This window comes from Leucopleurus acutus, assembly GCF_964270905.1.
Source record: "Leucopleurus acutus genome assembly, chromosome: 3".
Classification (NCBI taxonomy): Eukaryota; Metazoa; Chordata; class Mammalia; order Artiodactyla; family Delphinidae; genus Leucopleurus; species Leucopleurus acutus.
The window spans coordinates 124,622,659-124,636,780 of NC_139145.1; the positions used below are offsets into that span (position 1 = coordinate 124,622,659).

At 42.0% G+C, this 14,122-nt stretch overlaps 1 protein-coding gene across 1 annotated transcript in view; it reads left to right on the top strand.

Annotated features, from left to right (window-relative positions):
• The window catches only part of ADAMTS6 (ADAM metallopeptidase with thrombospondin type 1 motif 6), a gene marked incomplete at both ends in the record, with an annotated part of 263,234 nt that extends 257,145 nt beyond the window's left edge, over positions 1–6,089 (top strand). The window contains one exon of the mRNA XM_082837370.1: positions 5,980–6,089. Within this exon, the coding sequence (XP_082693496.1) occupies positions 5,980–6,089 (110 nt within the window). The remainder of the gene's footprint in view (positions 1–5,979) is intronic.
• Positions 6,090–14,122: the final 8,033 nt, after the last annotated feature.

Sequence of the window (14,122 nt, forward strand, 5' to 3'; positions counted from 1 at the left end):
TTTGTAATCCAAAGGATAGACCTGTAGGTGAGAGTCAAAACTCTCTGCTTACTGTGCTCTCCCTCTGAATTTCAGAAAGAACTTACAGGCACAGAGAACATGCATTCTCCAAAGAAAGATGCTGAATGGTCCAACTTGGTCATGGAAGGCTATGTCCCTGTGTATCCCAACTCCTCCATTGATATGATTTAGGCAGGCTTGGCAACATTTTCTGAAATGGATACAGTTTATTTACAGAAATACAGTTGCTCTTATACTCCATGGATTAAGTCAAGCCATCAAAGTCACAATGAATCCCCATCCAATTGCATTCTAAATTTATAAGCCTATGTTCAGTGTATTTTGAAATCATGTCTTTTAGGTCAGAGTTTTGAAATATTAATGTAAAGCACCTGGGGAAAAACTCACTGGCACTTCAATGATAAGTAGATTCATGTGTTGCCTATGAAACAGGTTGTCTAATTTTATCATTCAACTCTACCAGAACCCAGATTACCAGTGAGATCCACTCCAGCATACCTGGCAAGTTGCTTAAGATTCTAATCATGGGTCTAGTTCACATCGTATGGCCTACGAGCTGGCTTTCAGCCCTTGATACATCCCTAAACCTCTCTGAGAAAATGTAGGAATAGTCCATAAATTGTCATTCCCACCAGAAATCTCTAGCCTTGGATAAAGTGAAACTTTATTTTCAGGCAGGGAGGTGAGAGGAGATGTAAAAAAAGGAGAGACTAGTTAGGTCCACAAAATATTTTCTAGAAACCACACAGTAAGGACCTCTCATCCTTCTGATAGACTCTGAAGAAAAAAGGTAGAAAGAGTGTCTTGTCATTCTTCTCCCTAGAGAGTACTTAACTGGTACATGAAGTTAGTAGCAGAGAAAATCGGGCTCCTTCATCTTAAAATCTTTGACCCTGCTGGCTCAGATTCTGCTACTTAAAAAGCAGTAGATACAAGTGTATCTGTGTGAAGAAAACGTGATAGTAAAGATCAAACCTTCAAAATAGATCAGTTACAAAGTGATTATGTTATTACAAAAAATTCTACTTGAACTAAAGGATTCCTTTCAGTAACTCTCCTAGTATAATTGTTTATGTGCAGATTATGTATTACTTGGCTATAGAGAAACCAATATTTAGATATTTTAGATATCAGCTAGAAATCATTACCAACTGAGGATCATTCAGAAAGTCAATCAAAACATGTCTGTTATTGTTTTGATTTCAATGGGAAAACGTGATTTAATTTATGCACAACGTTTCCAGAATGGTTTTATCACAAATGTAACCTGTATTGTGTATTGGCTGAAGGGTAGGAATGAAAAGGCTATTTAATATTTTAAATGGGCTTTGGGGATGAGGCAGACAGACTAGTAAACGGTAAGTTTTATAATTAAGGCCTCACAACTACGTACATCAGCAAAATGTCAGTGAGTCAATCCAAGGGCTTATCAGGTTAGTCCTCTTTAACTAAAAAAGTGACACATGGGCTGTATGCACCAGTATAATTTAAAGCTTGTACTGATATTTTTAAGATTACACTCAGCTTTCTGTAATGATGGGGCTTTAAAACTTCTAGGTGTGTTAAAATGACCTTTCACTCATGTAATTTTACAAAATCTAGGGAGAAAGGGGTAGTTGGAGAAATGTATTCAGGCTATTCTGAGTGCCCATGACCTAGAACCCCCCTTTCAAAAAAAATTTACCCCTTCTCTAAGGTGGCAGAGCAAACCTCCTGATAAGGATGTCCCCAAAGACTGAGTGACCAGGGCTATCAGCCAAGAATAAGAAGTATCGACAGGCAGAAACCTTTTTGCAGTAAGATGCCAAGAATGCTGCCAAAATAGAGTTTGGAGTCAGACAAACCTGAGTTCTGGTCCCACTTCTTAGACCAGCTGGCTGTGTGACCCATAGTGAGTTTCGTATGTAACCTTTTTGCGCTTCAGTTTTGCCATCTGTGTAAAGCTGACATTTTATATACTTAAAATGATTAAATGTATATAAATATGTAAAACTGCCTAAGGCAATGCCAGGCACATACGAAGCACTTGATAAATTATTTTTAATGTTATTACTAGATTAATCTCTCATGGAGTTAAAAGATCTGAAGAATGTAAGACCAGTCATTGGTGAGTAGGTTTTCATCACTCTGAAGACTGAGTCTTCCAGTCTAGGCAGTCCCTAGACAGCAAAACCAAGAAGTAGGAATGGGACCTTCCTCAGGGCCCCACCTTCATGGGAGCCCCCTACACTCCATCAAGGCTGTGTCCTTCTATAGCCCAAGAGTCACCATTTAATATCTCATCAAGGCCCATTATCTTCTTGGCAATCCTCAACCCTGGATCTCCCTCAGATCTCTCCCTACCTCATCATAATTTACCTGCTCTCTGTTAAAGTCTTTTCATTAATTTGCTTATGTGTGCCAATGAAGAGCCTATATATATTTTGACAGGGATCCCGGAGAAATAATACAGGATGGTTGTTCTCCGATGTGTTATTGGTAACAGTAACAAGAGCTGATAAACTGAGTGTTCACTCTGTGCCAGGGCCACACATGTGCTGTAGGTGTTACCTCATACAAGCCTCACAACATCCTATGGGCTTCATTTCACAGATGAGGAAACTGAGATTTAGAGAGGTGAAGTCACTTGGCCAAGGACAAACAAATGCTGGGAGGAGGTAGTGCCACAATTCACCCCCAGATCTGCCACCCCTCACCACTGGTGCTCTCAGGTCCTGGGACACACATAAGCAGTCCCTACCTCCCTAAGCTTGATCCTGCTCCTAGGGCCCAAATGAATTCCTGCTTTCATTCAAGTTACTTGGAGTCAGGTTAGCTGAGAACCAACTTAAAAGAGGTATTGGGACGTTCAGAGGGGGACACCCTGGCAGCTGGCCTCCAGCTGGCCCCTAGACTGGACACTGCTCCTAGCTGAAGGGCTGTGCTAGGGCCTCTGCATGCAAGGGAGGCTTCTCATTTACAGCACCTACCTAAGGAGCTGAATCCCTGAGTATTTAATAGCCTGAATGGGTGGATGGAGGGGGTGGTTGGAGGAAGAAATAATTTATGAATATTTTATTTTATTCATTATTTATTGTCTACTATTTAATCAGATTCTAAAGTCTAAATCCAAAAGAAAAATCTGTGAATTTTCTTGTATTTTGCTCATCTCAGAATTTTCCTGGTTCAGAAACTCTTCCAAAAATGGAGTAATGAATCTCCCAATAAAGTTGTACCTCAGGAAATATTCTTCTTTGTTTTGTCTTCAAACTGACTTGTGTCTATAGGGCAGCATTTTCTCAGTAGTGATCTAAATATTGCATCCTTGTTGAGAAATTCAGAGCACAACTTACTCTCATCAGGTAATAATAATAACCAATAGTGATAATGATAAGAGTAATTCAGTATATTACACTGATTGAGAGCCAATGACCATTTTATGCACTGAGCTAGGTGATATCATAGGATACACATGCTACATGCAGGAGTGGGAACACTCATCTTCCCTATTCACAGATAAGGATGCTTAACCTCTTAGGCACAGAGAAGTTAAGCAATTTGTTCAGAGTTATAAAGTTCGTAAATGGTAAAGCTGGGCTTAAACCCAGCAGTCTGGCTTCTAATTTTATTTCCTTGTACTATTAAAACAACCAGTCGTCCTCTATCCATTTATCAACTAAATCATTTTTATATTTTAGCAAAATAGACCAAAGCCAAAGTTTATTTGGTACTTTAAGCAGTCCCACCAAGCCCTGTTAACAGAGCATGACAGTGGTAGTCTCCGCTGGAGGGCTGCCCCATTAGGATGGTGATTTGAAATTAAAGATGAGTGATATGTGTCAGCTGTCCTCATCCTTTATGCTTAGCTTTTCTCATCATTTTAATAAATGCATCATCTGGACAATATATTCCTCTAGGTAACACTGATACAACTTTTTTTTCCCACAAAAATATTCTTAGTCTAAACTTTTTTGGTTACTTTTCACTGGTCATGACAGAGAGGGGGAAAAAAATAACAGGTGATTTCCAAATTAAAATATATGGGGACTTCCCTGGTGGCACAGTGGTTAAGAATCTGCCTGCCAATGCAGCAGACATGGGTTTGAACCCTGATCCAGGAAGATCCCACATGCCATGGAGCAACTAAGCCCAGGCACCACAACTACTGAGCTTGAGCTCTAGAGCCCGTGAGCCACAACTCCTGAGCCTGTGCGCCACAACTACTGAAGCCCATGCACCTAGAACCCATGCTCCACAACAAGAGAAGCCACTGCAATGAGAAGCCCGTGCACCGCAATGAAAGAGTAGCCCCTGCTTGCTGCAACTAGAGAAAGCCCACGTGCAGCAACGAAGACCCAATGCAGCCAAAAAACATTTTTAATTAATTAATTTTAAAATAAAATAAAATATATGGAAAAAATAAAATAAATATATGGAGATATTTTCACCTAAAATTCAAGCTTGATTCACCAAATATCATCCAGTTTCTTCTTTTTTAGTACAAAGTTTAAAGAAATTTTTAATGTCTCTCCTACCTTCTTTCAGCCAAAACTTAAATTTATTGAAAATCTTAGTGTAGAAAGTTTCTATTCAAATTTCTGTTATTCTCTTTGTAAATCAAATCTCAAGTAAGGGAGTTCGATGGTGGCAGAACTTATGCTTTCAGAGGAGTAAGGGGTACAGTTTAAAATTTTCAGTCTTTCACCAAAAGAGCCTTGAAAGTGAGATCAATAAAATTGTTTCCTTACTTTTTAATAATAAGAACTGGAAACTTTCCCATTTCTTTGCATTTAATTTTCCATGTTTACCATATGGCTCATGTACCATGTACATGATCTCTTAGAACTTTAGTGGATTTCTGAAGCCAGGAAAAATAAACAAGGAAGCAACAACAACACTGTTACACTGAACATTTCCCAGTGTTCTGCCTGATTCTAATTACCTTAAACAGTTTACCCAGGATGCTTCAGTATAACCACCTGGAAAAATGAGGGTGGAACTTTAATTCTGGGAGGCAAACGTAATTACTAGACTTACAAAGTATTTTAAAATCCCCAGATAAAATTGAAGAGAGGACTGGAGAGGAATATCACTATTAACAGTAGTGACGTTGTATGGGGTGGCAGGGGTTTCTGAGAATCAAAGGTCAGTCTCTTTTTCTGCACTGGCCCCTCAGCCCCATCTTGTTTAACCAGCGTCAACGGGAGGTGGAGAAAGAATCATTTATTCACCTTCTGGCTGCAAGAACAGCAGACTTCAACTGTGGCAATTCTAGTACTGAGGAGAAAACACACATAGGAAAAAAGAAGGCCATGTCTCACTTCCAAATTAAAAAAAGACATTTCTACATGTTTCCATAACCCACAGACTGCTGCCATTTGAGGCCAACCCCTCAAAGTTTTCCTCTTTGTCTAGTGTAGTTGCTGAATCTAGGCCACTGTCAGCAATCCTTTTCATTCACCGAGGCCCATCCCCACACCCCACAGATGCAGAGATTCTCCTGGGACATGTGTACTTTGGTATCAAACAATGCAACTCATGTTTGATTTTGGATAACCTTGCACTGCTGAATAAAATAACCCTTGAGAAAGAAGCAATAAAAGCGCTGTAAGAAAAATGACTCATGTTTCCAAGCTGTCTAAAGTGATCACTTATCCCAACAAATGGTAATTCTTTCAAGACACAGTGGGCATACACCATACTTATAAAAGTCTGGGAGAAAAGCCTTGCAATCATTTTTTTTTAATTTGTGTTAAAATGTATCAAAAAACTATTTCTGGTAGGGTGTACCAGACAGGGTATGCTTGAAAACAAAAACAAAAACCACATGGATGTGAAAGCCAAGGTGCACTGGCCCAAGGAGGCGGGATGGGGCGGGGGTGGGGGGGGGGGTGGTCCTTGCTGAACATCCAGGCTCATTGTTTATGTACTTGTTTTTGTGCCTCTAATTGTTTTCCCTTTTCTGCCCTCACTCATTAGAGTGCAAAGATGTGAACAAAGTGGCTTATTGCCCACTGGTGCTGAAGTTCAAATTCTGCAGTAGAGCATACTTCAGACAGATGTGTTGTAAGACCTGCCAAGGACACTGACCCATGGAAAGCCAGAGAGAGCGCCTTGTCATTTCATCATGGAAATGCATCCATCACAGAGAGCCACCCAGAGGAAGAGGATTGATGTCCTTGCAAATGCATTACCCTGTGGAAAACGTAACCACTGGTCAGCCCTAGCTGACAGGATTTCAATATTATTTTAACTTCTGTGAAGTGGGATTTTTTGATCCAAAGTGCTGGACACGGTATTAGGAGGGAATGCCAGATTGGAGAGATCCAAACAACACAGGGAGACTTGTTTACTGTGGAACGTTTGTGTTCTTTCGAGTAAATCCAATAGCCTGTTTACCTCCTTGGACCATTAAGATAATTTTTATTATGGACTTAGCAATGACACTGAATCCATTTGTATTTAAAACTGTTTAAAATGTAGCTGTTTTGACTTGGTCAACTATGGAAGTAAAGAAGATTCAGAAATCTTAAGTCATAGCTTAAAAATATTTACTATACTTTATCACTACAACAGCACCACGATTTAAATTCTAAAACGGGCTTTGAACTGTAATTTAAGGAGCAATTATAAATCAAAAGTAATGAAAGTTTGTATTATTTTTCTTCATTCCACTTAATTTCCTTAGGAATAATCCCCCTGTTCTGAACACTGCTGTGAGCCATATATCAACTATATTAAACTGAACAACAATGAAGGACTTAGTTTAAAGCAGTGCATCAGTTACTGCAGCTGTGCAAGTCTATAAATTCACTGCTAAAAGACTGTGGCTAACTTGCCATTGTGCAAGTGAAGCTGAGATTTCCATTAAAACTTTAAGAGAAAAACAATTTCCATTTCATGCAGAAGCCAGACCTGGGGTATGGTAGAGACTGAAGTACCAGGCCTTTTGCTGCCATCACACAGGATGCCTCAGTTCTTATTTGAGTCACCCCAACTCACTTGTGTTTACATCCTCTCCAGCCACAGAACGGCTTCTGCCCTATTCGATTGTTGCATATGCATGTTGAGCTTGCTGAGATGATACCATGCAGAAGATAGACTGGCTCAGTGACAACCAGGCAGACCCTTTTGCTGACAATTATGATGGGTTCCAGATGTCCCTTCTTTGATATGGCAGAAGGGCATTTATTTATATGAGAACAAGTGTGTGTGTGTGCGAGCGCTTTTGAGTGTGTGGGTAGATGAGTGTGCTTGCACATAGATGTGCTATTTCTATGAGTTTTAAAGTAGGCAAGGGATAATAACCAAAGAAGAAAAACTCATGAAGACTAGAGATCATAAAGCATCATTTAATAGTCACTCACCCAAGTATTTTGTATTTTTTATGGATACTCTGAATGGCAATTAAATGTGAAACCCGATTTCTCGGGCAAGTCAAATTCTAGAATCAAGTCCACCTAAATTAAACTGACTAAGCTCACATTTTCCCAGTCCACATCACACTCATCAAGAGATTTGACAGTGAGATTTTTAAAAAGAGAGAAAAAAAAAGAGGGTACTTGCTTATATGAATATTTTGTACTTGAACACTTGCAGCAGGATCTTGAATGTGTTTTGTGTCCTACACATGAGTGCACCTTGCGACACCAACACCTCAAACTCAAACCAAACGGCTACTTTGTAAAGCTGCTACTTGCAGTTAAAGAGTACATTTGACTTAAATCCATCACTGTGCTCTGAAACAACATGTCAGGTGTATCACATACACCATAACCTAAAGTGGTTGATGAGGTTTTTTCAGAAAGGGAGACTCACAGACTTCAAAACCAAACTGTCAGGTTTGCTGTGGACAGTCAGCACGGGACGTTCATTGCTCTGTGTGCTCAGTCGCCCTCATCTGAGTCTCCTCGCCTGCTTTCTCTCTCAGCACCACAGCTCATGTCCCTGAGTTTCCAGAGAGAGCGATTGACAGTAGACAAGAGTGGCCAGGACCCCAGTCTCTGCTGCCTTGGAAAAGACAGCCCAAGTGCCACCTCAGCCATCAGTGAAGGGCAGGCAGCCACAAGCAGCACGGCCCCAGCACTGGCTTCCTTTGGCCCCTTGCAAAGAGCACTTAACTTGGTGCTAATGTGCCCTGGTGAAATAAAATAAGCGAACAAAAGATGGTTGGTTTCGCTGGCATTTTAGGCATAGGTTTGCTATCGGGATCTGCTTTTCTCCAACGTAAATATCAGCTTATGTTTTTATTTCAAACAGATTCCTTACATTACTGACTAAAGGCTACTTTTCCCCTCACCCGGGAACTAACATGGTGAGGGCCATACCCCTGAGTCCCGTGCAGCACCCCAACTGGCGCTAGAAGAGGAGGGCAGACGTGTCCCTCTAGGGTGTGCAACGGCACCAAGGCCAGGGGACAGAGAACTCCCGGGGACAGCATCAGATTACCTTTCTAGAAGGAACCAAACACAGGATGTGTAACAGGACTAAATTTTCAATTGGCCTTGAATTTAAACCTGAGTGAGGAAAAGTCATATTCCACAGCACATCACAGTACTGCTGCTACTCTGTCGTCAACCACGTGGCTACATGGTGCTCTATTCCTAAATGATGACAACAGGATTGTTGGCAGATGCTGAGCCATCATGGCTGGCCCTCCAAAATATATATAGGCTACTTAGGGAACCCCAAGGAAACTGGTACCCCGTGGCTGAGAGCAGTATCCGCCACTGGCATAAGACCCACCAAAAAAGGCAAGGTAAGCGTACCCAACGGACTCCTTAAAGAGTCTATTTCATTAAGAATTTTATTATTTGAGTGAATGTCACATAGGTATCCTTAATAATACAGAATGAAATTACCTTTGTATTATTGCGATTAGTTGTTGCTTATATTTTATACTCAGTATTAATGTGGTACACTGTTACTTTTTTTTTTGCTTTTGTAAATTATATTCTAATTTATTGCCATGTTTCCTAACATGTGTCCTACATTCAATCTCCTGCTTGTAATGAAAATGAAAAAGTCATTGTAACACTTGATGGAGTGAAATTCCACACCAGGCACAGATTTTTTTTTAACATAGATAATTTAGTAAAAATAAAATTCAGCTTGTAAGAATGATTCAGATGGAAGTTGTCTATTCCCTGAAAAGCTGGTGTTAAACTCACAATAGGAGGACTCTCCCTTGCAATACCACACTACATTATCCAAATTTTCCAGGTAGTGTACAGGATTGCGATAACTTGTTGCATTCTCTTCTTTGGCCGCGCCGAGTGGCACGCGCAATCTTAGTTCCCCGACCAGGGATCAGACCCGAGCCCCTTGCAGTGGAAGCGCAGTCTCAACCACTGGACGGCCAAGGAAGTCCCACTTGTTGCATTCTTATTACCCTCCTCAGAGATTGCACCTACTTGTATTTCAGTAGCATCTAAATGCAAGGCCTCAGTTATTTCTGGTGGGGCTATATCCCCAGATGCCACCAGCCAGCTATTCTGAGGCCAGAAAGGAAGTCCAGATTGGCCACCGCCACATACCTTCAGTCACAGGGCCCACAACTCTTTTGCCCCCTGCTTCTTTTGCCTTCCATGTAAATTCTTTAGCATAGAAGAGGACGCAAGATATTTCACTGTGGAAAGGGTGCTGAACAAAGAATTCATGCTTGAAGGGTTTTTCTACTCAGACTCAACTGGGAACAAAGAACATGATGAGCATACTTTTCTGCCTCCAGACTTTTCCTCTTAGGCTGAGCCGCTTTGCTGAACTGGGGGATACTATCATATGCAAAGGCAACTCAGCAGTTAATCTGAAGGTGTCCCTCCTGCATGCTTAGCTATTTGAGTACTTTCATAATGGCAACTTCATCAATTACATAAGAAGATGTACAATGTCCAAACATGGTTGTGTTTTAATCCACTTACCCCCATATCCGTCCCCCACAGATTCAGTTGTATATATTAGAAGAAATCAAGTGAGGTGATTAGAAAGTCCTGGGGGGTACTTCCCCAAGGTCATCTTAGGAACCAAAAGTGGTGAAGTATTATGAATCGACTATTTTAACCTCCCACTGCATTTGCAAAGGGTAGTTCTGCCTAGGGGTGGGGGTGGGGGGGAATACCGAGAAACAAGGCTTACCTTAGCTTAGATTCCTCAGATTCAAGTCTATCTTTTCATCTACAGTTGTTTTCAAGCTTTTGGTTTAATGTTTCTCTCCCTGTGGGATATCTACAGGGCACTATCCTGCTTAGGGCTCTGACCCCAGGGACAGTCTGCCTTCCATTAAAAGATTTTGCCACTTCTTGAGGCCAGGTGACATTTTTTCAAGTAAATTAGGAAGAAAGTTGGCTATTGATCTCGGTTACAAAAATATGTGAATTTGTGTGGCAAGGGTAAGATTCATTACTTTTAAAAGAAGAGAGGAGTAATGTAATTCAGGCAGGAAAAAAAAAGTCATAGGCCAAGAGGACTGGAAAATTCTAAATAAGTGGTCACAGAAAAAAGATCACTGTCTGAATAAAAAAAGGGACAGATTAACTATTTTTGCAATTCTGTCTCATGCATATCATCAGAATGTGTGGAATAAACTAACATGTTTTTAAAAAGAGCAGCTCTTCACAATGGTTTGGTGCCTTAAACTTCAAAACCTCAGGCTGGAACTTAAAAGGAAAATGGTCTGTTCTCCCGTCTCTTTCTCAGAGGGTTATTTCTAGCATTGCTTGTCCCTCATTTCATCCACAGATGATATTTGAGGGCTGGAGGAAACCAAGGTTATGACCATATTGTCTCTTGGTCAATGGCTTTCCTTAGCCCACTGAAAGCCTTGAGCTTCTTGGGTCTTGGTTTGGATACCTTCCCTTACAGAGAGGTTTCACATAAGAAGAGGCAAGTTATCACGCCAGCTCCAGGCCCCCTAGCAGTCAGAGTGCTTCTTCAGGTCAATGGCTCAAGAGTTGGTGGCATCCACCAGCCCAAGGCAGATATAATTCTTGGAGGGCCTGGTCTGTGCCCCCAGCAAAGGCAGTTGTGGATAGCAGCCTACCGTATGGGCCCACAGAACAGTAATTATGAGATGAGGCCCCTGAAATCCCAAGCAAAGGTGGCCAGAGGAAGTGCCAGTTTAGGGCCAGTCCAGGCCAGGTGTGGCCTCTGTGTCTGGAGAGTGGCATCAGCCGCTGTCATTCATTCATAGCAGTATTTGCTGAGGCCCTACTGTGCCCAGGTTCTGTGCTAGGCACTTAGCATATGCTCTCTCATGGAATATTCTCTCAACAAAGCTATTGAGGACAATACTGTCAATCCCCATTTACAGATGCCAATAGTGAGGCTCAGAGAGGTTGAGTTGCTAATAGTCACAGATCAATGAGGAAGAGTCACCTCTTTGACACACAGAAGGGAGCTGCCTGGTCTGCCTCTAGGACAAGGAAGCTGGGGAGGATGCTCCTCTACCAGAGAGAAAGTGACTCATCAGGCCAGAGGAAATGGGGTCCTCCTTCCTGGGAAGCAGTGGGCCTGAGGCCTTAAGAGGGGCCTCAGGGGACAGGGAAGGGTGAACTTTGGGCTCCTGTCTGGTAGGTGGTGGTTGGTGTTCACTATGAAAATTCCTATGTCTGGTGACAAAATTACAGTTGGAGACCAAAAGTGGTTTCTTTTTTTTAAACAGTATATATTTTTTAAATGTATTTATTTTATTTATTTATTTTTGTCTGCGTTGGGTCCTCGCCTCTGTGCACGGGCCCTCTCCAGCTGTGGCGAGCTGAGGCTACTCTCTTCCTTGTGGAGCACGGGCTCCAGGCGTGTGGGCCCCAGCAGCTGCGGCAGGCGGGCTCAGTAGCTGTGGCACACGGGCCCAGCCGCTTTGCAGCCTGTGGCATCCTCCCGGACCTGGACCTGAACCTGCGTCCCCCACATTGGCAGGCAGACTCCCAACCACTGCACCACCAGGGAAGCCCCCAAAAGTGGTTTCTGAGCATGTGGTTAGAGTTTGTGGGAAGAGGAGGAGAAGGAAGGTCAAAGACATTGGAGGATGAACGGTGTCTGCAATGGCAGCAGCCAAACAACATGAAGGCTCTCACCTCCCCTGAAATGTCCTGTTTTGAATCACAGAGCCTGTCCCTGCCTGACAGCCCCCCACACCACTTCCAGACATGCCAGATGGCCTTGCTGACCTGCCTCCACGCAACTGGAGCAGAATGATTCCCGTGTTGGCTTTGGGGTAAGTTTTGAAGAAGAAAGGTGGGTTTCTGTCTGTTTCAGTCAGAGCAGGACCATCGGGGCTTGATAGCTCAGGCCATGGCATAGCTGCCAGCAAGCACATTCTTTGACCTTCTGTGGTGGGTCCACAGAGTGCAACCAGGTGTTCTTTCAGCCCATGCCAGAATGTATCGGCCGCCCAACTGGCCACCTGCCTCCACCCCACCGACAGGGCTTTGGCTGGCCCTCTACCAAACAGCTGTGCTGAGGGCTGCAGATGGCCGCCCACGCTTGTGCCCAGGCCAGCAGCTGCACTGGCCTGACAGCCTGGCAAGGTGGACCTCGTGTGCCTCTGCCCTCCGTCCTAAGTCCTCCCCAAGCCAGGTCACTCAAGGGGCTGGGGAGAAGGAAAACCAAAGCTCACATACACTAAGGAATTGCTTTTGTGGTCCAAAGGCAAGCAAAAAGCACACTGTTCTCTTCCCCTTCCTTCAATATCATCAATTTTGGTATTTTATTTTTAATCATTCAAGTTAATCTGATATAGATGAATCAACATTTAGTTCCTGTTTGTCGAGTGTATTATTGTTAGAATAAAAAAATCTCCTGATTTTTTATTTTCTATGTATCTATACAAAGGCAAAGGAGGATGACGTCCCAAGTTCAAAAAGACAGCATGTACTTATTATCTAGTTAATGATAAGCATTGCTTAATATTTTGAAAAAACACCCACAGAAGTAGCTAAAATGTGAGTTTGATTTAAAATGGGTAGGAAAAAAAAAGTTGTCACAGCTGAACTAATTACAATAAAAAATAATTTGATTCAGAGTTTTAAACTTTAGAACAGAAAAAAAGTAAAATTGAGAAATTAAATATGTTTTATTTTGAGGTTTAAAAAAGGAAGTATATGTTGAAATTATGAAACAAGGTAATTACCTGGAGCCACATTTATCTTTTTTTTTTTTTTTTTTTTTTTCACATTTATCTTTGAAGATTTTCTGATTGTAGGCTGGGCCAGGAAGACATTATTATCTGCTGTGCTCAGGAGCCAGGTCCCCACCAATGTGGGAAGCTCCTGCTGGAGGGAAGGAGGAGGGGACCAACTGTTTTATTTCTTCCCACATTTAATCTCAGTGGCAGAAACTGCATGTACCAGCTATCTCCTAAGTCTGGCTTTTAAAATCGATACATTAGAACTTAACTCTCCAAATGAGTGCTATTCCCTTCCATGTAATCACTGGAGATCACTCTGTACTCTTCTAAGAGCAAAATCACCACTCAAAACTGTCTTAAAATTGCTTGTTTAGACTATCTTCCAGGGTAAGATAGATTTTCACAAAAGTCCAAAACCGAATCTGGTGAGTAATTTGCATATAATCATTTTGGCTACAAAATCTTCCGTGCCTTATAAATTGACCCCAGGTGATACCACAAAAGCAATTCCAAACATGCTTTGAGTGACTTTTTTAAAGGATTTCACTCATTTGGGTACAAAAGCGCTGGTGTTTTGTCTAAAAATTATTGGCACTGCTGTATAATCCAATTTAAGACTGATAGAATACAAACTTTCACTAAATGTTGTACTATTTCCAATTCTAAAATTAGCTGGAACCTGGACCACCTAAACTGGCGTGTTATCTGTTAGGGAGAAGAAAGGTCTCTGACCTCTCAGAATTGAGTCAACCCTTAAATATAACAGACAAAACCACTGTCTCAGACCCTGGAGGTTAGCAAACAGCTGTCCTTCCAGGATTCTCCTTCCAGAGGGCTAATTAACCAAGGTCCGCCAGCAACGCGAGCGAAGCTGCCGCCAACTGTGCAAGACCTGGTGCTCTGCTTCCTCACCACTGGGATGTGCCTTGATTTACACAACTGTAAGTGTGTTCCATTCCTGTAGCTTGAGTCCGTTCCCATTTGCTTAAATGATAATTC